Source organism: Saccostrea cucullata, unplaced genomic scaffold (genome assembly GCF_032062105.1).
Source record: "Saccostrea cucullata isolate Sc308-1 unplaced genomic scaffold, CSIRO_AGI_Scuc_v1 ctg248, whole genome shotgun sequence".
Lineage (NCBI taxonomy): Eukaryota > Metazoa > Mollusca > Bivalvia > Ostreida > Ostreidae > Saccostrea > Saccostrea cuccullata.
In genome coordinates, this window is record NW_026924677.1 from 169984 (window position 1) to 197502 (window position 27519).

At 32.2% G+C, this 27519-nt stretch overlaps 1 protein-coding gene across 1 annotated transcript; it reads right to left on the reverse strand.

Annotated features, from left to right (window-relative positions):
• Positions 1–3366: 3366 nt before the first annotated feature.
• LOC134267032 (chitin synthase chs-2-like) lies at positions 3367–26470 on the reverse strand. The gene is made up of 13 exons (XM_062749264.1): positions 26344–26470; positions 13834–13906; positions 10690–10909; positions 10046–10183; positions 8905–9866; positions 7937–8128; positions 7576–7655; positions 7285–7390; positions 6534–6687; positions 6291–6422; positions 5994–6129; positions 5563–5763; positions 3367–5318 (listed from the first exon to the last, which is right to left on the reverse strand). Exons 1-13 carry the CDS (start codon positions 26468–26470, stop codon positions 3604–3606), a joined length of 4236 nt encoding a protein of 1411 aa, XP_062605248.1. The 3' UTR covers positions 3367–3603.
• Between the last annotated feature and the right edge of the window lie 1049 nt (positions 26471–27519).

Here is a 27519-nt window from a genome sequence, read left to right on the forward strand (position 1 = left end):
CAAACCGATGAAATACAAGAGAAGGTCATGTCTGTTGTGCAATTGAAAATAAGTACATTGATGTAATTTACAAACCTAATACTAATGTGAATAAGAGTACTTTAAAAGAAAAGACATAATACACTATGTTTAATCTCTTTGAACAGGATTTTGAATATATTACAAAAAAAACTATACTCCATTTAATGTATATCTACTTTCAATGCAAATTCGCAAAACTAACACCAACAGCAACAGTTTTTTTCAGAATCTTTATTTCTGGTTGTTTCAATCTTTTTTCAATACATAAAGCCTCTGATGTTTAATGGAATATTAAAATAATTTACAAACTTAATACTTACACAAAGATAACGTTAAAGAAGTGTTGTAAAAAAAAAACTAAATATTTAATATGCTTTATTTGAATAAGAATGCCATTCGGAAAAATTACAAAACATTAGATAATATTTTCATATAAAACAAATTAGACGATAAACTGAATAATATCGTTATTTTCTGCGATATGTTCTTTATTTAACGAATCGATTTATATATATAAAAAAAAAGAATATAAATAGAAGAAAAGTGATCCAAACCAGGTTATACTCGAATAATTTTGCCAAGAATTAGAGCCATTCCTTATAATTTAATTTTAAAATCATTAAACAATTGTGGGTGCACTGCTTTTTATGAGTTGAAATATGCCGCTCAAAAATACAACCGTAGTAACGAACGTGATAGGAAGCAAGGGGAGGTAATAACTGGTACATAGATCTAGCTATCATGATGTTTGTTTACATGTGGTAAGATCGAGCCATTGTTTAAAATAAAGCTATGTTTCTTTAATCTGGAACTTCCCAAGGACTGGAAATGTGAGAGTTGAATGGATTTAGATGATTCAGCTGGCTTGTGTGTCCCCAAACCAAATCAGGTTATATAGAAATAGTTCTAAAAAGCTATTTTTTGCATATAGGTCACAGTCAAGGTCACAAGGTCATTGACCTGGTTTCGTTTGAAAGAACTTAATTATTGAAGTATGAAGTCTCTATCTCCTATGGTTCAAAAGTTATGGCGAAGTTTCAAAAAGGCTATTTTAAGCATAGTCATTGACCTTGCTGCAAGTCAATTAGTGGAGTATGCATACCAAATATGAAGTCTCTATCTCTCATGGTTCAAAAGTCACGGCGAAAGTTAAAGTTGACAAACAGACAGAGCAAAACAATATGAATGTGTGTCTTTACTTAATTGAGAGAAACAATTTCGAGGGCATACTCAAAATTAGAAGTTTTTTTTTTCAGTGGAAATGATGCATCACTTATCTTACAAACTGTTAAATGTACATTGTAAGTTTGTTATTAAACTTGAGTCTTATACCTATTATCCGCGTTAAGAAGTGGTAGGAGCGTTTGCTCAAGATTTGTGGAGTTACCTATCCCTGCTAGGTGTACATTCATTTCTCAAATTAATAGTATTGTCTGTTCTCCTTATGTATCACCTTTTGCTTAACCCACTGTATTATACGTAAATATGTTTTATATATTTCTGTACCTCATGTAACATTTACATGGTTTTGCGTGAATAAATTGAATTGGATTATCCTCCGCGACAAGGCAAGCAAGGATGAGCAAAGGAACCAGGCTAGAATTGATCCTTAGATTACTGTGAAATCACAATTTTCGTAGGGATTTCATTTTCATTGTTTTCGAAGTATGAAGAGACACACGAATTCATATCCACCACAAAATGTAAAATGTTTTAAATTACATAACTAATCAACAATTCTTCGTCCACAAATTTACATCCCCACAAACCAACAGTTTCCAACGAAAGTATGATTTTACAGTACCTACTCGAACCATATCTTGGAATATGCAATCCGGTCCTGCGGATGAGAATGTAGAATTCGATATCCTGTGTCGCAGTTGATGCTGAATCAAAAGAGAGTTCTTGCATTTCAAAGGCCATAAAAGCCAAGTAAAGGTTTTACTATTAATAGCCTGTCGCCGACAAGTGGAGGCGTCTCAATATGAGTGAAAGATTCTCAAAGGAACGTTACGAAAAACAAACAGACGAGTCCTATTTTACTGTCATACTGCATTGCCAAGCAGTTTACTTTTTAGTCACGAATGCAGACAAATACGAGGGCCGTTAAAAATTACGCGGACTGTGCTATTATTTACTCTTACAGACGTCATATAGTTATAAAATTTCACAGAAATATGTATCTTAAAGATTCCAATAAATTTTGGGCAAAATTTCTGTATTTTAAAAAAAATTCCACTAAAATTATCGGTATGTTGATATCGTTGGTGGAGAGGTACGGCGCACGACAAAAAAAAAAATGAAGCAAAAGCATGCGGATTCTAAAATTTAACCCATTGATTTTCTAAAATTCGCGATATTTTTCAACAATTTTCTCAAATGTACCTTTAAATTGTTCTATTATTATTTATTTAGATTTCGGACGTAATATTTGAAGTACTAACAGAAATATAGTGATTTTTCTCTGATGCGATTCCCGTGAAAACGACTGTGAAAATGACGTCTCCTGAATTGACGGCGCACCACACTTTTGTTAAAATATGTGTCATGCTCGAGATATCGGCAACATATATCCAAAATATGCATAATAAAACATGTAGTAAACTAGACTACTCGTGACATACGCCCACAAATAGCAAATTGAAATTTTAGACAGTTAGACCTCTATAAAAAGGCTATACGGGAGGACTGAAAGAAGATTATAGACGAAAAGTTAACTTTATCCGGACTGTAAAGAACGTGATTGAGAGTCACCAATATCACACTATATCTGTAGTTTTTGGTTTTAAAACAAAAAAAAAAGAGTATTCTTTACTTGTTCAATAGATTTTAAGCTTGACAAGAAATGGTGTTTTGGTGTTGAGTAGATAAGGTAACTCAAACTATACAGGTACTCAAGGGAAAATGTTGAGAAAATGAAAGCTCAATCACATATTTTTTATAATGCTTGTGACGTTGAAGATTTTTCTGCGCCGTGACTTAATGGTATGTCTTGAAAAATCACTCAAAATTAATACCAATTTACAATATTTTGATATGAAATTTTGATGACCGTATAAGTAAAGATTCTTTTATAATATTTGTGAAATTTTGCCCGATTATGTCGTCAAATATTTCTTCTGTGCAACAAGTCCGCGTAATTTTTGAACGGCCCTCGTACAAATTACAATTTTATCTATCTGTAAATATGTATGAATATGATATTAAATCAAAAGAGGATAGGCGGTTTAATCTGATAACTTCTTAACCTGCATTGCATGTTTTTGAACAGCATGTCAAGAGTTTGATAAAATATCTTTATTTATATAAGTACATGCACAAAAAAATAACATATCATAAATTCAGTTCATTTGTCTAGACTTTTATCATCCGAGATTTAAAAGTTTCAATCATGAAGGCAATAGATTAATTATATAAATTATACATCCTGAATGTGAAGGGTTAAAACGATCGGTATATAATGTTATAATTTAGATTTTTTGGTTTGTTCGTTACTAGATATTGTTTTAGACATTTTGCCGATTAACTCTACATCGTTTTCAATATAATTCAATAGAACTTTATAAAAAAAGAGGTCTTAATTTACTCCTGTATTGTTTGATTTGTATAACCTCTTTGTCCACGTCGCTCCATTGTCTTTAAGTTTCTTCGTACAGTTTTTCGTAGGTTTAAGCCCTGACTTTTTCGTTTTTCATAGTGCCCGATGTGACTTCTACCTAAATCATTTTTCCTCTTTTCTACAATTTCTTTAATTACAGATTCATTGCAGTAAATGGCGTCGTCGTCATCATCATCGGTTTCATTTAAGCTGGTACTGTCATCATTCACAGGGGTTTTTGCAAGTTCCCCGATGTCTTTCTTGATGTCATGTGTCTTTCTTTTGAAAAGTTTAGTTATAGCTAAGATGTGAAGAAGGGTCTCATGCCTATGCAGTAGCATACCAAAGAACTGCAACAGCAGCAATATGGTGAAAACAACTAAAAAGACAAACCCAAGTGGTTCGATGGTCACTGAATCTGTTATTTTAATGTTTATAATATATTTCACTTCGTTCATCGCTGTCATAATCGCTAGCCAAAGTGCATTTAGGAAGAAAAATCCAAAAGCCACTTTGTTTCTTAATTCAGCCAACATTTCTTTATCTTTGTCTTGTTTTTTCTTATCTTCGTCTAATGGATAAAGGTAATGCTGAATTAATCCCTTCCAGAATTTCTCTTCTTTTTGGTCTAATGTAGATATTTTCGTCGTTCTCACGTCTTCTAACGCCCATGACGTTTCGTCTAATTGATTTGGGTCAATCTTTGGTATTCTGTGTCGCCTACTTTTGAGCAGTGATTTCTTGCCAACTGCCTGATCAGATCCTTGATCAGTTTCGTCTTTGCTTTTTTCGAATATATTTTGAACAGACTCCAGAGATTTTAATATAACAAGGTTATTCATCCAACGGAATACGGAGAAGAAAGCTTCGGAACAAGAAGCTCCTGAAACGTTCGTGTTCTTAACTTGCTTTATCATTCCACTGATCATTTCCGTTGTAACAAAATCTATTTCGTCCTCTGTCTCCTTCTTTTTGCTCTTTTTACCACCCTGTCCAGCATTTTCCAAAACTGCCGTTTTATTTTCTCTCGTACCCCACGACACATTATTCAAATTACAGATTGCGTAAATTATCAAGAAAAGATATCCTGCTGGAATACAAATAAAATAAAGGATTCCCCAAATAAGGTCACCGAATTCATGTGGATGAAGAAGGCCAGCAATTAGGAATGTGCCAACAAGAATGTAGAAAAACATTCCTGTTGGGGTATACCAACCCTCGCTAGCAATCGACACCAGAGTCCCTACAAATACTGCCATCATCAATAGGGCGTATATAGCACTCAAAACCATCGCCCAGTTCAGTTGGGTATCGGTTTTACATTTAAGACAAACGAATATGAAGATTATTGTTGGGCCGTATGTCAAAAGATAGGCCAACCAAGGTGCTACACCAAAGACTGAGGCAACGGCAGACTCTAGGGCCAGCAAAACGGTTGAAGGACCTAAAACGGATGATACAAATAAGATTATTTGATAAAAAATGTAGAAATATGAAATGTTTGGGTTCATTTTTGTTGTACGGGCGTAGCTTTGTAGCAAGTCCAAAATGTTAGCCATTGTAGAGGGCATCCAGCGTCTTCTCTGATTAAAGAATTCTTTGAACTCTTCCGGGGCAAAGGTTATCGCTTCTGCTGCTGCGCAGTATTCAATCTTGTAACCTTGTTGCAGCATAAGAGTGCAAAGCCATCGATCCTCTCCTGTAGAAGAAATTTTGTAACAGTTAAATATAAATGCCACTATAGTAACAAAATATTTGTGCTGATTTAATTGAATGTAAATAAAGATCTTTTCGTATGGAAAAATTCGATGCAAAAGAGAAAGAAAGAAATTCAAAATCTAGTTCTATTCTCAGTTGACATTCTAACCAGTTAATTATCCTTTGTGAAAATACATTTGCATACTTTCTTGGCAATAACCGTATAACAATTTTGTATTACGTACCTTGGTCATACTGGAGGAAATGGCGTGCCTCAGTGGGTAATGTCGCGTACGTTCTCATTACATTATCGTCCATCAGAGCTTTCATCCTAAACAGACTGAAACATCCAGGACTGCAGAGTACGCATCCAAACATATGTTCTGCAGACTTCTGAAGCCAGTGACCAATTGCATACTCAAAGCGCTGATACCAGACCACAGGCCCTGTTCGCATATCACAAGAAGTGAATGAACTCAAAATGCTCTTTCAATTAATAAAAAATCATGAAATTCATATTATTTTTTAACTTCACATTGCATGTTAGATCACCCATTGGCAATATACATGGAAAAAATAGTTGCACAATAATACCTTTATTTTTTTATGTTTATTTTATTATTTTTCCCAAGATTTCCCTTTATATACTATTAGTTCTTTATATGTTACTGTTTACCTGACCCTCCAGGTTTGATGCGTCCACATGTTGCACCAACTTTGGGGTTTATCTTCATACGGTCAATCAAAAGCTGCAGAGCTTCTGGCTGGAAGTCCACGTCACCATCAAGTGCCAGGATGTAGGAATTTTCAGCCTGTGCAAAATGATTTTTCAAAAAAGTCTATAAAATATTTAAATGAGATAAAATTGTGTCATTTTCCCGCACAGAGAGCAATTAATAAACAGGGTGCATGCATATTAAAAATTGTATGTATTTTGTACAAATACAATGTAATAGCAAAATAGATATCTCACCTTTTGCTTCACCTGTTCAGAGAGTAATTCAAATATTGAAGGCACGTCATCAAAATTTGGATTTGGTCCGGTTGTCGGTTTATTCTCTTTCATGAGAAGTTCGTATCCAATGAAATAGTACATGTACATGATCTACAAAAAAAGTACCTTAAAATTCTAAAAATAAAAAAAATTATATTTCAAAGCTCACTGTTTATATCATAATTAACACCGATTACTTCGGTCATAGTTGTATCTATTTACCTGCGACCACCTTTTCTTGTGACGTATTTTTTCTTTGTCTTTAAGATGGACAATCAATTTATTTTCTCCAGGAAGTTCCCATTCCAAGCGCCCACCATAAGGAGTTACATATTTTTTGGGCGGATCCAGTACAACTTTTCTTTGGTAAAAAGCACTTTGAATGGAAATAAATTACGATCAGAAATGTTATCAATACGACTTTTCAAAACATTAATGTAAATGCATGCACATTAATGTTTTGAGGAATTTTACTAAATATCTTTTTTCAATGGAGATTTAGAAGAAATAACAATACGACCTCAATTTTTTTCATTATCAACTTACCTTATCTTAATTATTTTACTCCAAAGTTCTATATACAATAACATGCATAGGGAAAAATCCCTTTTAATCAAGTCACAATTAAAGTAAACTTTTTTTGGAATTTTGCAGTCATAGTAACGATTTTATTTGTGAACAAAACCTAATTTGGGACATTTACGTATACCTGATTTCATACCATTTGTTCAATCATTGTTTTATAGGCCGCTACTTAAATTGATTAAGAAGAACTCCGTATACCTGTTCAATACATTGAACTCAAGGTGGTTCTGACCGATCAAAGGGGGATGCTTACTATTCCTAGGCACCTGATCCCACCTAAGGTTTTTTAAAGGTGCTTGTACTGTTAACGTTTCGATTTTCTCCTGAAGTTAGAATGATTAGTGTTTGCTATCCTCAGATTTTATATGTTGATTCAACTTAAACTCACCTGGCCGCTTCATCCACGATTTCCATGAACTGCCTGACGAAATCGTTTGGACCTCTTTTATTTGTTGTTTTATTGGTTTCCATGGCATCATCGAAAGGAATGTGTGCTATTAAATGGAACACAAAGCCCTTTTAGTGGTTTGGTACTGTTTTGCATAATACCGTTCAATCTATCGCTTTACTTTTCTAGACTTTCAAACTCTCTTACATATTTTAGACACTAAGTTTTCTTTCTCTATTTTGTATGCATTTTTTCAATAATACTGTTACATACCTCACACGTAGCACTAACCTTCAAATGTGTAATAATCTTTTTCTTTATGTTTCAGTTCGTTTTTGCTATACTCATACTGGAACTGGTGGTGATCAAGTCTATTAAAAATTATACATTATTAAGAGATTGCTCTCTGATTCCAACATTTACAACACTTCATAATTCTAAATGCACAGAAAATTTATAAAATTTTGACATACTGGTATTCAAATTCGTAATAAAGTCAGCAAAATACCGAAAGCAGCATTAGTAACATAATTTGTTTGATAATTAATTATAACCAAAGATAATTCTTACAATCGAATTTAATTCATTTTTAATTTCTATTTATAAGACAACTCAATTATACTGGGTGTTGAAGTTTGAAAATACGTAATACCTAAATATAGATATCAAAATCTGCTTCATTTCAATCCGATTTTCGTGCCACATGGTGGCGCAGATATAGACCTTAGAGTCTACGTTAGAGGTATCTGATCGTTTCTCTGTCTCAGATGCGTTTCTTTTCTTCCGACTATGTAAAAGCGCCAGGTCCACCATTGGACTACAGAAGTGGGGTAGGACAAACAGTCTGGAAAAATAAAGTGATAGGTTATAGGTACGAAATCAACAATAAATATGCGTTCTTTTAAATGAAAAGATGCTAGTAAAATTAAGTTTGTAATATAAATAATTTAAAATGGTCATTATTTGAATATCCTTTTTTATTATACCTCATATAAATAATCACAAGTAAAACGGAATCTGATTGGCTGCGGCAGTCACATGACCGTTGTGTTGGCCCTGCAACAAAACGTCGTGTTTCCCGCATTCGGATCACCTCGGATGACTATCGTTCCCTACATTTAGGTGTATTCAGCCAAAGTGTGTCGAATGTTTTCACGTCGTGTTCCACGAGTTTGACGTCACAATGCGGCGAATATGATGATTACTATGTACTGGGTTTGCTCTGTTTATATCTTTGATTAATTATGTCGATATAAAATTGTAAAATATAAATATTTAGAAAAGTGTTTCCATGAGTGGAGAATGATTGTTACTACTGAGTAAATCAGATTGAATTGTCACAAAGGATTTTTTTTATGAAGCGCTATATATATAGTGGTGTACTGTAACATACGCCTGTTTCGTATTTTGTTTACTCTATTCCGGCAATGTGCTTGATTCAATATAATAAAAAAATTATTGCATGATTGTGAGTGAGACATGAAGATTTCTTCGCGGCGACGCCCATGAAAAATCATATTCCCCTCGGGCGTTGCCCTCAGGGAATATGATTTTTCATGGGCGAAGAAATCTTCATGTCTCCCTCACAATCATGCAATAATTGTATAATGTTATACTGACCTGTTGGCAAATTCCATACGTTCTTCGCGGTGTGTGTACCAAACATGTCGACAGACCCAGGTTTGTCCTACCCAGCCAATGAAGAAAAATGCAAACAGTAACCATTTATCGGCGGCTTTCAACAATAAGTAACCATTTGCAAAGTCATTGCCTGTTTCATTCAGTGCAATCAACAGAATGACATAAAGAGGTGTTGCCACAGTAAATGGAATTGCAAATCCCAGTTTCTGCATTCGTAATCTACAAGCTAAAACACCAAAATGGGTTGTTAATACTGCACCAATCGTATGAGCCAGAAATGAACTAATCACAAGCCAGTAGGATATCCCCTCGTCACTGCACGTGACAGTACTGTTAATGGTGGGGCTCGATAAATTGAGAAATTCAGAACAGTTCTGGGGAAGGAGTCCTGAAACTTCTGTCAATGACATGAATTTATCATACGTATCATTAATTCCTCGAATATCTCGACAATAAAACGTTGGAAATAGAATGATCAATAGGATAATTCTGACGATACTGGATGCCATATGTGAAATCACGTATCCTTTATCTTTTACCCGCTTGTCGTTTCTATCTTCTATAAATCTCCTGCACACAAAGGAGTATGTTTCTATCCATCTCGCCGACATCAAGAACACCGATACAAGAATCCAGGCAATGAGCTCTACCTTGTCTGGCCAACGCTTAGCACTATTACTTTCACTGGACTGGGAGAGGGTATATGGCACAATTATAACAGCTGGTATAAGTAACAGTATGAAGAAGACGTTAAAAAACTTTTTGATTCCTTTGCGCATTTGGCATGCTTTTCTGTGGCAATATGATATCAAGTTAACAAAGGCCGGTAATAGGGGCACAGATATTGTCACGAGACACGTCTGTAGAGGGTCAAGGTAGGGCATGACCTTGAAAAGCAGGCACCCGAGGCCAAAAAGATGGAGCCCCTCACGGAAGATTATCTGAAAGAAATAAAGAATTCTGTCAAATATGGGGACTATATTACACCTCAAATTTTTTTATCTAGATACTTTTGATAGATTTTTAAGTATTTAACATCAGTTTACCAATGTACATGTATATAACTTAACATTCTGAATATTTTAAAAATATTTTTCGCTGAACCTTAAGGAAAACTTACCATTAAAAAACGCGCACATGTTGGACTTTCACGGCTACCAAAAAGAAACATGAAAAAACTCTGCAAAAACTTGAGAGCGTCGGGTATTGCAATCACGAAGAAAAATAGGTATGATATAAAATCCTGTGTAACGGTCCTCTGGAAAAGGAAAACGTAGAACATATTTTGTAAGTCATTCGAATATGTAATACTTTGATATAGAATTCCACGACATTTTATTGTCAAGAAAAATTATATCAATGTAGGTTGATAAAGAACAAGAAAATTGATTCAAAGCTTTTTTAGAGCATGCTTTCAGCTCCTCTTCAAGAATCGTTTCCGTTCAAAGAAGTAGATGCAAGCAAAACCATAATTCATATTTACAAGTATATTTGTAACTTACACAAATAGCAAAGACATATATACATTACATCATAATACTTTTAATTTTACTTCATTAAATTAATTTAATGATTGATTGATTAATGTTTTACGCCGAATCGGCGATATATGGCTGAAATATTGCCGATTCGACGTAAAACATTAATCAATCAATCAATCAATCAATCATTAAATTAATAATTCTTTTAGAGAACTTACTTCTCTTCTTATTTTTACCGGTATAATGCTGAAATAAAAAGTTTTATGTATTTATCGAAACTCACATTTTCAAATCTTATATTATGGTCACCAAGCAGTGACGCCAGAATTTGTAGCCCGGCTCGAGTGACAATAACGCCACCTATTAACACAAACAACAGGAAAATGTAGAACAGGAACTTAAAAACTCTGAAGAACTTGTCTGTAAACCCCACACAGCATTCGGAATCCTCGGGCAGTCGGTCCTTCCGGAAAATGTTCCAAAGATAATTGCCATCCTCAGACCTGAAAAAGGCATTGCAATGATATACCATTGCTGTAGTACTCTTCTCTTGCTTCTAGCACTGAACTCTTCAATTTATCATTTGAGCTCAAATGTAACAAACTACATTTATATATTTTCTTTAACGATTTTCGTTTGGTACATCCAAAATATTTTTGAAAGTTCTTGATATTATTCTCATCTGTATTATATGTGTTTGTAACTCTTTCTTTTTTATTATAGATATATATTGTCTGAAAAAAGTGATCAAGTAAAATACTTTAAAAAGAAGGTTCAATCCCTAAAACAATGTGTGTTTCCTATTTATTAATAACTGAATAGATTAAAATTCTTGGAATATTAGTATTTTTGCATCGAAGCACTTGCAATTAATGAAGATTTATTTTGGATTTAATGATGTTGATTGAAGAAAAATGAACACCGTTAAAGGGATGAATGGCATTCTTGAACAGTTAGGGTTTTTAAACCTATTTCTTTGATATTTTGTAAACAAAAACAGCTAAAATGACCTTTATTAATAAGATTTTTTTTTATAATATCCTTTTATTTTTTTTTTATTCCTCAATGTTGTGACCTAGTTTTCTTTTCATAACAAATGAAAAAATATTGATTTTCATGATGTCGATCGGTTAATACACGTTCTAACCAGGAAGTTTAATTTTTGATAAAGTTTGCTTTACTGTCTTATTAACTTCTAAATATGCGTTAGTAATATATTTTATTCAGATTTTTGTATTTTTTCTAGCTTCAATAGCTTTCACGTCATTAATTTCAATGTATGGAGATGGTTGAAAAAAATTCTTTGCTAAGGATAAACAAAGAGCATATCTGTACAATTTTCAATTCATCCTAAATTATTAATATTTATGGGGTACTTGTATTCTTCAACGTAAAGGTGCATGCATTTTATCGGTAAAACATTTAACCCTGATAGAGAATTACAACATTCATATCTATGTTCATGTATTGTAGTTATGTTCATGTATTGGGGTTATGCAACATCTGTCTTACTGATGTTGTTATCAATTTGTTGTCATGTACCTTTGAAGGAAAACGCATTTCTATTTGCATGTTTCCACAGTGAGTGTACCCCTTGGTGGGAAAAGAATTCATATTCATCTATCGTTGACTTGAATTACATAATTGTTTAGTTCATGGTCTTGTATTTAAATCCTTCACAGCTCTGATAGATTGATTGATTATTAGAACTTTAGTAGTTTTCAATGTTAAATCAATCATCATTCATTATGTATATCATATGTAAGGGTTTAAATGCACCGCATGTCCAAAAATTCATTCTACATGTATTCTATTCCTTCTGAAGTAGTAGGTTATAAAAATTAATTTTTTAATGTTTAAATTATTATTTCATTGACCTTCATCTGGCCTAAGCACTCCTGAATTTTTTATTACAACTCATGTGACCATAATACCATAATAATCATTGACCAAATAAACAAATGTAGGTGTACACCAAATGGAAATATAACTTCAACCTTGAGATCCCGTGAAATTTCTAGAATAATTATTTCAATTTGGTGACCTCTTTATTACCTAATTATATAATTATCTAATTATTAGGTATTAGATAAGCAAAGCAGCTGTCAGTATTTTATGGGGCATATTTTGGCCTCTTTTATCCGTTATTTTTCTGTAAGAATATGAAACATTTAAGGAATGAAGCTAATTTCAACTTATGTTATCCGATATAAGATAACTTGGGGCAGTTTACGCTTTATAAACCACGAAGCATCTGGATGCCAGATTTTTAAACTGTCAAAAAATTTGCCACGGCGGCCACGTTGCAGATGTGAAACTTTGTTTAGGTCGTAGTAAAAACGGAATAAATTGCAACAAAATCAACAACACGTAATAGACCGTAACAGAATTGGAGGCAGTCCGCAATTGATTTGGGACATGTTGGAGAATATATTTGATATTTTATCTCATTGTAAAAAAAATCTTTTGAGACGTTTTGCTGTATTTAGTCCGCGTTCTGTCAAGGCTAGTTCACGGTTGTTGTCCGTTTTATCACGTTCTGCCACGTTTCATCACGGTCCTCACGGCAAACTAGGGTGTATGGTAGCCGTTTGCTCGCGTTCAATCGCGGTTCGTCGCGGCATGTTAAGGTTTATGGTCCCGGTGCGTTGCGTTCTACTACGGTCTGACACGGTGCACGCGGTCTGAGAGGAAGCATATAAAAGCCGGGCATTGCAGAGAAGTTTCATTCGAGCCTTCTCATTCGTCTTATTCGTCTCATTCCTAGTTGCTGCACTCCTGTCTTCCCTCTCTGTAACTGCTGCTGGTTCTCTTCATTTTGACAAAGTGATTTTACGTATGCAACCAGCAAACACGCGAAAATAAAATCTTCGTCTTAGGAATTCATGAAGTTTTATCTTCGAAGGGTCATGATACAATGATTGTTTCTGGTTAGGAGACCTTCTCTGGCACAAACATGATCCATAGCTTCCCGGCGTCAATACGTTTCATACGTAGAAAGACTTGACAGAACGTGAGAAACGTATAAGAACTTCATAAGAACGCGAGAAACGAGAGGGGACCTATCAGAAAATTAAGAGGCCTGGGGGGAACGTGCTGGCATACAATTGGCAAAACCAATTTTGCGCCGTGGAGCTTAACGGCACTCCACGGCAACTATATCTTATAACGGCCCATCACGGATTCCGTAGAAGACCGTAGAAGACCGCAAAAGAACTTGTCAAGACTTGGATATAGAGGGGAAAATAACCAAAATCTCACGGCGCACTACGTTTCGGGCAAACGGGGCTGCCGTGGCTGCCGGGAACATAGTGTAAACGTAGCATTATAATTTAATTTCAGTGTTGACAATGAGACAATATTTCCTCCGTTTTACTAGTATACAACAACTGTTTTTTAAACGATAACAATCTAATAAATCACTCACCCGTGTCTCGTGTCCCCATTCCTTGCTGATTCCACATCAATATCGTTCATCTCTACCGTTGTGGCAGCCATATCTACAGAAATATTTCATATGATATTATAAGCAACAAATAAAAAGCTATTATATTAGGGGACTATGTTGTACGTACATCAATGATTGTTGACATTATGCACCCTTGCTTGTCGGTTCTCTTTAAATCTTTATTCGACGCATTCTTGTGTCACTCATTTCAACAAATTAGTAACCGATTTTAAATGTACAGAATATGAGAAGATATTTAAAGCCATATATGGCGTATGTACACTGAAAATTATTAGACTAAAATTATAAGAACTTATTATTTGTATGATTACTTTATATAAAGATAGAACTTTTCCGTGAATTACAAAATCTGAGTCAGTTGCGTTATAAAGATATAACAATTTAATTTGGATTCTCGGAATTTTCTCCGGCTCGGAAGAAAATACAAAAGATTCAATTAACACATTATAGAGAAGATAAAATTGTATTATTAGGTGAAACGAGGTGTTCTTCGTGTTCAGAATTGTATGAAAAGCTTTAATTTAAATATATTAACTATATTTCTTTACTTAATTTTGTATTTTTCAAAAATATATTTTTTGACCAGTTACGCCATATATGGCTTTAAAACTTAAATAATTTGTTTCATTTCCGCTCCATTTTCATTGTCAAGCATTTCAAAGTCAAAATTTAAAAACCTTGTATTTGAACAAAAAAGGGTGACTTTAACAAATGCATCAAGTTATACAAATATATTTTAGATTACTTATATTTCAGATAAAGCATGCACATGAGTTCCATGGTCCGTTATGTTTATTAAAGTCTAATTCTCAGAATTGTTCTTGTTCAATATGCATGCCTTATTCCAAATTCAAAGTTGCAAGGTTCCATTTACTTCGTTTAAATGGTAGAAAAACAGATATGGGGCCATTGAAATAAAGTTAAGAAACTTGCAAGTCTAGATCTGCTGTGTTCCTTTGAATCCATTATTCAAAGAACATTTAATCCGAATTGCGAATCTGTATGATAGTGACATAACCGCAAATATCATAAGGTTTTTAAGACATTAACTCAGAATGAGATAAAGATTTTTTTAAACATTGTTCTTCAAACCTTATTTAATACAATTCATCACTCTAACATTCGTGCAAATTATTGTTGAAAATTAAACGAAAACGTCGTAAGAGTTTTTAATAGTATATGTAACAGAATAAAAATGTCCCATAAAGTTGACTGAAAGGTGACTTGAGGTCCACTAAAACGTGCACGTCTGACATTCAATGACTTTCTCAGACCTTTTAATGGACATTCGGTTGAGGGTGTACATGCAGTTCTACAGTATTCATCCCATGCATATATATATAAAACTACTAATCATTCTTTTTGTTCCTTTGCAAAGGCTTTATCCTTCATTTGAGTAACTTGAATCTCTTTCTGTACTTGATAACTTTGGGTTCATTCGTCTAATTGTTTTATTGGAAAGATCAGACAACAATCGTAAATAATATCTTCTTTAATTCATTACAATTGTTAATTAACGTATATGTAATGAAATAGTTTTAAACGTACGGCAGCTATGCCATTTAGCAGTGAATATTACCGTATGTGTTAATCATATCCTAGAATATTAAAAATATAAAAAAAGAATGTTTAATAGTACAAAATAAATTTGCAATCTAATGGATGAATATAAGTTAAAGATAATTTTAAAGGTAAGTGCTTCGATTCATTTACAGTTATTAATACCAACAAATACTTTGTATTCTAAAAACCTTCTGTCCTGATTTACTCATGTTTTTATGCTTAAAAGCTTATTTTTGTTGTTGTTGTTGTTGATTTTTTTCTTTTTCTTTTTTTTTGTAAATTTCCTATTCCTCTTTGTCCGAATAGGCAGTTCTACATGTAAATAGAGTTTATTACGGGAAAACAAAATATTTACAGAGCAATCTTACCTAATCGCTAATTATAATGTTAAGCTTTAAAATAAAAATTGATTTGAACATTAAGCTTTAATCAACATTAACTTACGTTTTGTCTTTGGGAACTAAAAGCCTTGCTCCAAATAAAACTACAAGTATCTACCATAGTATTTCTCAGTGTAATATAACCCTAGTAGGAAATCTGAAATGTTTACTTGGCTATTGAAATTTTATCTTCTCCCTGTTATATATGTAACAAGATTAAGGCGCCTTTCCTTCTGAAAGTTTCAGATTCAGGATTTTATTTATTTTTCTTTTAAAGCAGGTAGCTCTATGATATATTATTGAAGTTGAGGTTAAAGTTGAAATATAAAGTGCACCAGGGCAACGTTGACCCATTAAGCCGACAATTTGTTTGATTGAATATAAAATTTTAGGGTTTGGCTCAGGTGCATTTGGGCAATTTGGAATGGACATAAAATCCGTGGGTTGCGACGATGTGCAGATTACTGCTTCATAAAAGAAATTTCACATATGGAAATGATACAAAAACATAAATCAATTCGAATAAAAAAATTGTTGATAATTTTATGATAACTATAATAAAGATTCGCATCTTTTATTTTCTTCAATCAGTTAAATCAAAAAAATGTGATAGTAGAATGTACACAATCTATATATTAGAATAGAGAACGTCCGGGCTTTAATTTTGGTTATTTAATCTTGAATCAAAATGTAACCGCAGAAATCCAACATCACTACGAAATTAAAATCCGATATAAATAAAGATGTGGTAACGTACATGTGTAAAACGCAATAACCTTCTGGGTACTTAATCCCTTTTTGGCATCTGTTACCTTGTATCCTTTAAAATGGTACACAAGTTTACTTATATGGAATCTATTTGATTTACGATTCATTCATTCGTGTGTCCCCTTGCAGGCATAATTTTCAGTGTGATCCAACATGACATTTCAATTCTATTAATAGTTATTGTAATTTTCCCCAATTTTATTTATGCTACAAGACCATCAAACAGAGTGCGATGGTATTATAAGAATTCCATATAAAGCACAGATAGTTTTATATAAGAAGATTTATCTCATTACTAATATCAAGAAGAATTCTACATTGTGATAATTCTAGACAGCAATCTTAATCATTCAAAATGATCAGGACATTTTAAGCTCTGAAACAAAACCATGTCAATTGCCGATTGTAATTTTTTTTTATATAAAATGAAATAGGTAATAAGGATATTTTCCCTCAAATTTGACAGGAATAAATTACTTCATAAACATAAACATGCCTGGGAACATAACCTTATAGGGAAATATTCTATCATGTAAATATTCTTATCATTGTCTGAAATGGAAGTTTTTCATTTTAGAGCAATCTTAGGAAAATAAATGTTGACCTATTTTAAAGAATAAAAAAGGTTACTTCCAAGCTAACAGTTCTGAAAACTGATTTTTTTTCCTTTTCAAGGTTTTTTTTGTTGTTTACTACTAAATGAAAGATTGAAAGACAGAGATCTAGAAGAGTATATAAAAATAGTCTTGCAAAACAGAAAAGCGAAGATGTTAAAGATGTGCAAATAAAGAAGCTAATCACAAAAAGGAATATCTTTGTAGAAAGGTACGAAAAAAGGTACGCGGTGTAACCCCAATGAATGCTGAGTATCCTTTGATATTTAGCTTCTATGGTCTGGGTATACATGTAGGCAGCGGCCACTAAAACATGGCGCCGAACACCCAGTTGACAATTATTGACAATACATAAATCTGTCCATCTCTCTTTATTATAGGTCATAAAGACAGATCAGCCGGGGTTACGGTATTACATGTAAAGAGAAGTGATAAGGGAATACCTGATATATACTTAAGGGAGTTCTGCTTATCATTATATTAAATCTATAAATGTACAGACTGAAAAAAAATGAATTCAGTAATCCTATGATTTTGCTGAAAGATTGTTTAGTTATATATGCAGTAAATTGTCTCAAAGGAAAATTCATTTCATGAAAGTCTTTCCGTGGGACGTTTACTACGGGACTGTTGCTTACATGAATTATAAAGCAAACATTCAAGGAGAATGCAAATAACAGAACATTGCAGGTACTTATGAGATATATTGTGACCAATTATTGTGACATTGGTCACTCTCAATCAATTATTTTTCTTTAAATGTCTAAATCAGGTCCCGTTTTGTAGCATAAAATATATGAACTTAACAATCAGATTTCAAGCTTGATATTCCATTAAATAACACAAATTCGAGCAGAGCAAACACGGACATCCGAAACATCAGAACTGGAATCAGGTGCCATGGAGGAGTGAGCATCCCCATCTTTAACAAATGATATCATCCGTAACACTTTCAAAAAGAGCAATAAGCTTAAATTATTCCTCTACAAGACTTACCCGGTCATTTATTTTCAATAAACAAGTACGCGTACGGCACTAAAAACCTTTCTTCAGCTTTTATTTATTACCTCAAATAATGAGGTTCTTACGCTCCACACTATTATATTCAAATGAAAACCATTTTAAGTCTATTCAAAGCCTTGAGACAGATCTAGATGTCAAAATCTTGATACATAATTATATATTTGTAATACTATAACAACAATGAGAAAAGTAGGGTGTTACCTCTTAAAAGGATCCCATACATTAACTTTTAACCGGATCCTCATTAATTTTTATTGAGCCCTTTCTTGTCCATGTATTAGGAACACCTTTATGCAGTTCGTCATATCCGTTTGTAAATTTCTGGGTTTTCTTAGATTGAAATACATATTTAAATATTCAACTCTTTTCCAGATTCGTTGTCACAAGTCATAATTTTAGAAATATGTTACAGCTTATATATTACAATTTAAATAAGCAATTGCGACAGACTCGATATCAATATTTGTTTGACTTTTTAAATACCAATTTATTTGAATAATCATAAGTGACCTAGAAACTGACTTTATCAAGATATGATGAATTGAAAGTTATATAATACACTGTTATATCAAATTAACGATTAAATATATTTAAAGGTAAATTATATAAAACTTTAAAATTCTTCGTAATTAGGTTTCTTCAGCATAGTAATATAACAAGGTAAACATAGTACGCTAACCTGAACGTTTCGTGTGCTCTCAAAATAATCAATCAATCGATGTGCACATATTTTTAAACTATTTTGATCCTACCTATAGTCATGTCAATATGTCATTTCAAATTCTCCTAGCTAGGGGGCATGGAATCTTATCTTTTGCATATCGTAGTTGGAAATTTCACCAATCCTTTTTTTAACTTGGTGCAATTCCTATCAGTCCCAATGTCCTATTTGATCATTCAATTTCGGAAAAGATAAACCTATTCAATATTTTTTTAAAAATATATCCGACCACTCTTTCTAATGTTGTTACTTGACAGGAAGTCACTAGTTAATCATTTAATTCTTGCTGCTCATAGCATCCTTAAGGGGTAGGAATACACTTTCTTCAGGTAGTGAAATTTTAATTTTTTTATCAAACAATTTGCAATTTGTTCATCATTAAGGAAGCAAATGTCAAACCCCTCGATTTCAGGAAAAACCTATCCTGCGAAACCAAAAGTCATGCTTAAGTGAGCAGTATTAGTACAGGTCATTAAAAATAAATATTTACATACCTTAGACATCAAACGTTGTTTTATCCTATTTTGTTATATATATCTCATATTAGGAAAACCCGAGTTAAATTTCTCGTCGAGGGAAAGATATCCAAAAACAAAACAATGAATCTATATTCCTGTTTGTTATCTGCGACTTTGTCATATCTAGTTCAATGATATATTGACAAAACAGTATAGCAAGATAAAGAAATTTTTTTCTAATCTATCGACATTTTATCGAACAATAGTGATAGAAAATCTTTATCAGTTTAGTGTCTAAATATACAATCGACAGTGCCCTAGACCTTAAGCTACATCCTTCTATCGTTTATTTGTATTAGATCAGTGTTGCTATCAAGTATTTGATTGAAAAGTCGACAAATTCTAAGACTCTTTGCATACTTTGCAGAGTTTATTAATTTTCCATTTGCAGGTAAAAGACTTTCAGACTGTTTCTTGTACATGTTATATTATTAATAGGGACCAAGGACGATGCTACATATATCAAAACTGGGTATATTTTGCATTTCGATTTTTAATCAAATTGATAAGTGAAATTTATGACTCAATTTAACCTGTAAAAGTTTATCACTTTGTTGGAATCCATTACCTTACAAATCACATCGAACCGATATCATTTTCAATAGACATTTCTTGCTTGCACAGTCCTGAGTTCTTTATATCTAGGCAAAAATAAGATGGCATTTTAAAGGGTGGTTCACCTGCCTCCCACCAAAAAAAAAAAAGACAAAGAAGATAGGCAAAGTCAATGCACTTCAATTTTTCTAGATCATTTTTTTCGGCATGCTCGTCTTAGTTAAAAAACTGGGTTCCTTAATTTGAAAACTGATAAAATTCAAGGACATGAAATACAAGCCGATCAAAGTATTTGTGTGTGTTCATACAGGTCTCTTATCTGCTTTATGCTCCTACTGATGTTTTTTTATCTTTTGAGACACCATGGAGTAATGAAAACGGCGAAAACGAAATTTATTTATTAAATTTTGTTTGTATTATTTTCTATAAATACATCATGAATAGAAAACAACAAAAATATGAGAAAAAATAAAAGTACAGTGAGTACAAAATAATACCCCATTCCGTTCAAGACAAATTAAGTCTTGTTTTTGATAGTTGTCCAAATAGGAGCTAGGTGACCATAAAACTATGTAAAAAAGATTCCTTAAAAATTACTTTTAGTTTTATTCACTGGAAATGTTAGAGATTTGAAGCCATCCAAAATATGTGTGTCCATGTTTTGCTATGTTGAACCCCAAATGCCTTTAAATGGAAATGTACAATGGAACTACTCTAGTATATTATAAATATTCTGTGAAAATCTCATTAAAGTCAATTTAGTGGTGTGAGATAGTTGCGAATTAAGTGGGTAAGTAAATTTTTTAAAGTCGGTATTTTGTACAATAAGTAAGAAATAACACGAGCTTTGTGAAAACCGGTTAGATATACAATGTGTGTTACAGACGTATGGACAACAGGAAAGACACTCTCAGCTCTAAACATTCTTCTTGTCAAAATGTTAATATAATTAACTATAGAAATATACATAACTCTACAGTTAATTATAGTAAATATTTTTTTTTCCGGCATGCTTCACTTGTGTTAGTAAAAAAATGGGTTCCTTCATTTGAAAACTGATAAATTTCAAGGACATGAAATGCAATTCAAAGTATTTATGTGTGTTTTGTCTTATCTGCTTTATTCTGATTTTTTTTATCTTTTGAGACACCATGGAGTAATAAAAAACGAAAACAAAATTCCTTTATTAAATTTTGATGGTTTTATTTTCTATAACTATATCATGAAAACAACAAAAATGGATATTTCCCTTGCATGAAAAAAATAAAAGTACAGTGAGTACAAAATAATACCCCATTCCGTTCACATTAGACAAAGTCTAGTTTGTGATACTTGTCCAAATAGGAGGTGACCAAACACACTATGTAAAAAAAATTCCTTAAAAATTACATTAAGTTTTATTCAATAGTAAATTTACAATAAATGTTCGAGATTTGAAGCCATCCAAAATGTGTGTGTCCATGTTCTGCTATGGTAAACCCCAAATAGCTTTGCTTCAAGCTAAAAACTGGAACTATATTATAAATATTCTGTGAAAATCTCATTAAAGTTAATTTAGTGGTGTGAGAATAGTTGCGAATTAAGTAGGTAAGTAAACTTTATTTAAAGTCGCCATTTTGTACAATAAGTAAGAAATAGCACGAGCCCTGTAACTTTATTAGAGATACAATGTTTGTAGGCATAAGGGTTACATACATACGGATGACAGGAAAAACATTCTTGTCAAAATGTTACTATATATAACTACAGTTTAGTATGCATAACTATATAATTAATTATAGTAAATATTTTGATTTATTGTAAAAAATTACTTCAGAAATTTTTTTAGATTTCAAGATTTTAACATTTCAAATTCAATACCAGTGATGTTAACTTTGTAATTTAAAAGGTAAATGTGCAAGTTATAATTCTCTTTAAAATTAATATCAAACCATGGTAAAATAGACATAAAAATTTAAAATCCTAAAATGTCTATATTCATATTTATGCAATTCATGTTCATACAAGTATTATAAAAAGTAACTTCAGACACCCCTGCACAACACAATCTTTGTGCGAATTGTAATTTATTGTTAATGACAATAAATTTTACTTTTACATTTATGGGGAGATCCAAAAACCTTATACAAGTATTTTTTTCTTAACAAAGTAATGTTGTATTATAATCTACCCTGTCATATGTCAATAAATTATGTACCAAATAAAAGAACAAATTCTTATACATACAATAATCATTACAAGATTGACGTTTAAAAAATAAAACAGCTTGGTGATTTTGCACATTAATACATTGTTTTTATTTTTGAAATTTTCAGTAAATGACAATATACGCGTAAAGTAAAAATTTTGATACTTATGACGATAAATTTCACAAAGTTCTTAACGACGCTAACTACAACTTTTTCAAATGACCAACAAGAATCAATCTCAGGTAAAACGTGATAAAATCTCCGTTATTTCTTTCATGACTTTGATATGATACTGGTCAAGATTTAGGTGGAACCGATCATACATGCTGTGAATGTCCGCATTTGAACTTTTTAAATGTTTGATTTTTCATGATATTTAAAAATGTGTAATGGTTTGGGCCGTGGATATCGGCCTGGATAGCTCAGTTGGTAGAGCACCTGACAGGGCATACAGGGTTCGATTCCCGGTCCAGCTATACATTTCCCCCCTTCCTGTTACAGATTTGGTGCCGTTGACCACCCCTGGAATTGCAGGTGAAAGTCCTGTCAGGGGCAATAAGAACTTGGGTTGTGTTTCGAGGGCGAAGCCCATTTAGGACATGGTTTGGGCCGTGGATACGGCCTGGATAGCTCAGTTGGTAGTACCTGACTGGACATAAAGGATCTCCCGGTCCAGCAAACATTTTCCTGTTACAAAAGTATATATTCAGGAATACAACTATTTTGATTCCTCCGTTATGTCGTACAACACATAATTTTTGTTTTAACACAGAATTAGGTAATAAAGGAATAACTATTTTGATTGACATCACATTTTTTGTTCATATGATTTAAGATGATCAAACAAACGTTAAAGTATAAATAATGTTTGAATTAGGTTTCAATTTGTAGAAGAAAAAACCCAGGCCCTATATATTATAAGTTAGCCTTGCAGTAATAAATTTTAAGAATTTCGCCCACAATTTTTTAGAAAGTAGCAAACAATCAAACATACACTAGCACAGAGATGGGGACTTGAACGTAGCACGTATGAACCTTCAGCCACTAAATAAATGTATAAATTACGTTTTTCATATTGTAGAAAGCAGCAAACGATTACAAAAAATGACGCCCACAATTTGCAAATAATCACAGACCATCATAAATTTGTAACATCACTTATCATTAAATCATCATGAATTAGTCCTACATTTTGTAGAAAGAAGCAAACAATCATAAATTTGATTTGACGTCATTAACAGATGAATGTAGCTTGCATATATAGGGACTTGATTCTGAATACAATGTCATTCGACTTGAAGCAATAAATAAATAAATCGATGTCCTGATTTTTTTTTAATATTTATTCTATAATACATAGAGAGCGCTTGTGAAAGCAGTTTTTTCTTGATCATTCTTCCAAGCCCACTCAGTTATCAATCACAATAAAACTTCTGTCAAACCCATGCAAGTGAGGGTCGGTTCAGTACCTTTACATCTTTGAAGGGATACTAAGGTCAGATGGATTTTATTAACAAGAAATGTCAAGTAATATTCATAGCAGGAGATAACTTAGACACACCTGGCACACCTGCACTGGTATTCTATGAATAAAGGAATTCTACATACCTGTAATGATTATGGGCCAAAAATAAAACGGGGAGTTTTACTGTATTTTTTTTTACCAATAAGGGAGAATGGGGAAAAAAATCTAGACATAGACATCCACATTATAATATTAATCATTAACCTTCATTTTTATAGTGTTCTTACTGGGATATAATAACATTTCTAGCAGCATAACACGATGCGAATATAGTTGGGAATAATGAAAAGAAAAAAAAACAAGAGTTTAATCCATATATTCAAAATTAAACAATGTCCTTTAATTCTGTTTATAATTAAATTACTTCAAAATTCGAAACATATACAGGGTACATAGTAATCGTGATGTCCTTAATTCTTTCTAGCTGTACATCCGTCCGTCTGTTACGCATTGTGGTAACCTTTTCTTATCCGTAACTCGTCTAAAACCACTGAATGAAATCCATTTGAATTGACTTTCACAGATATCTGTTACATAGTGTCGTTAAAGCACTTCTATTTTACTTTTTGATCTGACACATATTTTGGGTTCCCATCGCAAAACATGAACACTGCCATTCTTTCTATGATATTGAAGGGTACTCATCTCTTCTCTACAAATCTTCCTATACCACTGAATAAAATCAAATGATATTTACACAGATTATTTATTACATACTTGTACATGTTGTATTCCATTGTGTACCACCTATTTTACATTTTGATATGACACTTATTTCGGGTCTTCCAGAGCAAAACATGGCGTTTGCCATTATAATTACATGGGAGGCAGGAAGTACAAGTATCATTTGGTGAGTTCATTGCTCACAGTACCTCTAGCTTCAGTTATTTTGGTTATTAACTACTTATTTTAAGGGTTTTTTGCACATACCTAAAATTCACAATTATCATCTTTATTTGCAATTGGATACAAAAAACTCTTAAAATGCTGCAATGTTTTTTAAGCAAAAAAATTTTTCTACGACATGTGTTAGTTAAAGGTACTATAAATGTTTACATATAAACTAGGTATTGTGAGCAATAGCTATGACCCCCGCCTCCCTATGGTTATAATGGCAAAGTCCATGTTTGCTGTGGCCGGGAAACCCAAAATATATTTTTTATACAATCAATATGTATAAATCTGTGATAAAAGTGTCTCTAAATTTCACTCAGTGGTAGTTGCGATCCCCTCCCCATTTTACAGAACCTATTTGGAATGATAAAGACGGACGGACATACCGATTACTATATACCCTTCCGCTTTTCAAAAGTTATCAAATTTTTTGAAATATACATTACATCAAACAAAAAAGATAATTAAAAGAACAAACGGATCAAAAGTTCATCGAAAAATACATATCAGAAGCAGAGCAAACGCGGACCTTTAAAATATCATGATAAGATCAGGTGCCATGAAGGAATAAGCATGCCCTGCCTATCGGCCACACTCGTGTGTTCTTGTCATGATTGGACAAAAGGAAAAATCGACATCCATAGACAAATTAGTCCTTAAAGATTGAAAAAAAATTATGTCAAGCTCAAAGGACCAGCTTTTTTTCTTTTGTTAATAAAGCTGAATCAAATTTAAGCAAGATAGCTACTGTGGAATAGCTATGTCTTAACGCCTTATTAGGCACTTATCTTATAACTAAAATATTCATTCGTAAAATACCAACGAAAATAAAAAAGAATATCAAGCATAAATTTTTGCAATTATTAAATTTGTTTTTATCATCATTATCTCGAGCTGAAAAATGATTAAAACAAACAAACAAACAAGCAAACAAACAAACTAGGATTTACCAATTTGAATTATTTTTTGACAATGTTTTTAATTAATCACATTTTTTTGAATGTTTGTAGAGAAAATAATCTGATTGAAAATATGTCTTCAAAGTATGAGTTCAAACAAGCACTGGCTATATAATAAGGGTTTAACAAAAAAAAAAAAATATTATTAAAAGACCTATGTTACAAACATTAAATTTTGCAAGACGCACTTATATTAATTAAATTTTTCAAGGTTAAAAATTATGCAATTATCACATTTCTTCATTTTTATAATGTTCAAAATTCTCACATTTTATAATTGTTCCGATTATATTAAATACAACGTTTATCAAATGTGAGATTATAATAACTGATCATAGAACTTTGGGAAAATGTCTAAACGTATTCGTTAAATAATAGGTATATAAAACATGATGAAATATGTGTACTTTTAGTAACTATTTTCAAAATATCCTTGAAATACGCTTGTTTGGAGCAAGTGACAATAGAGATGTATCAAATCTTTTAAAATGATAAAAATTATTTGTGTCGTGTGTGTTAATTAGCTGATTGCATTTTCAACACACTTATAATTAAAAAATCAAGATTTATTTTTTAGAAATTTTTTGTTAGAAGGTTATGATGTATAAAAAATTTTTTGTATTAAAAAAACATATTGTGTTCTGAGACAACACACATTAAAATCATGATTTTTAAATTAAGTACAGTGTATATTGAAAAACTGTGTTATAGATTGTGCTTTCAACTCTCAAAACTTTTATTAAAAAACAGTGATTTTACCTGGAGCGAAGGTTTTGAAGAAATTCTGTGAACTGCTATATCCCAGAGGCTTTCTAGGCGCTATCCCCGGAATAGAAGACAGGGAACCAGCAGGGGAGCTATAACAACTATCGGGGCTATGGGTCATCTCTATATCTGCCGTTTTACATGTCTGTAAAAATCTCTTGAAATCGACATATTGTAATGATACACATTTATATTTCTATTCCAACGGCTATAAATTACCCAGAAGTTGGGGGTGTCCTACGAAGCCCTATATCTCTTATAAGGGTAATATATTTTAATGTTACGTCAGAACCTTCTTATGACAGAGTGTAAAGAGGTTATCTTGAATGTCTTGTTCTTTTTATAATATGAAAAAAGAGGGGAGTTAAGTGTTTTCATTTTAATAAAGATTTCTTATCTTTTCCCTTTTTTGGATTGGTAAGTCGCTTTTGGTTCTTAACATTAAATACACGTTTTTACAAAAAAGTGCACTTCAGATCACTATCTGCATACCTCTGATTGTTCACATTGTTAAGGAAGTTCTTTCTCAATAAAAGTAAAACAATAAAACAGGGAAAGTAAAATTTCTATAATTGAAATATTATATTTTCCGCTTATTTCTACATTTTTTTTTTTATAGATTTGAAAAATAAAACAAGATGGAACACGTCGAAGAGTTTAAGAGCAGTGTGATTTTAATTACAGTTTGACTAAATTGGAGCTTATATTTTTATATGTTATCTTTCCAAAAGCAAAAAAAAAAGACCAAAAAATTCTGCATTCAATATTTCATTCTGAAAAAATTGGCTAAAATGCCTTACAAGATACTAGTATGTTTTTTTTATATCAAGTTTTGATATATTTAATGATGTTTCTTCTAGTTTTGTATAAAATGATAATTAGGTAAAATGTAAATTTGAATTTTATTAGTTAAAGAAAATTGATAGTGATTTTATTACAAAGTGTAAATCTAGTGTTTCATCATTTAAGACTCTGAGTACAACAATTTCATAATCTTTTTAAAAAAAAAAAAAAAAACTTTTATATAATATTAGGATCCTAACACTTACTTTCCCAATTTATTTCTTCCTTTTTATATAATTTTTAAGTGATATAAATTTTAGAGTCAACATAACAACAAAAGAAAGGGCCTCCAGTTAACTTAAAATCTGTTTTCTTTATGAACAATTT

Coding starts and splice junctions, on each gene's coding strand:
- LOC134267032 (XM_062749264.1), bottom strand. CDS start 26,470: ATGACCCATAGCCCCGATAGTTGTTATAGCTCCCCTGCTGGTTCCCTG. Junction 10,910..13,833: donor AATGGGGACACGAGACACGG/GTGAGTGATTTA, acceptor TGCCTTTTTCAG/GTCTGAGGATGGCAATTATC. Junction 5,764..5,993: donor CATCAAACCTGGAGGGTCAG/GTAAACAGTAAC, acceptor ATATGCGAACAG/GGCCTGTGGTCTGGTATCAG.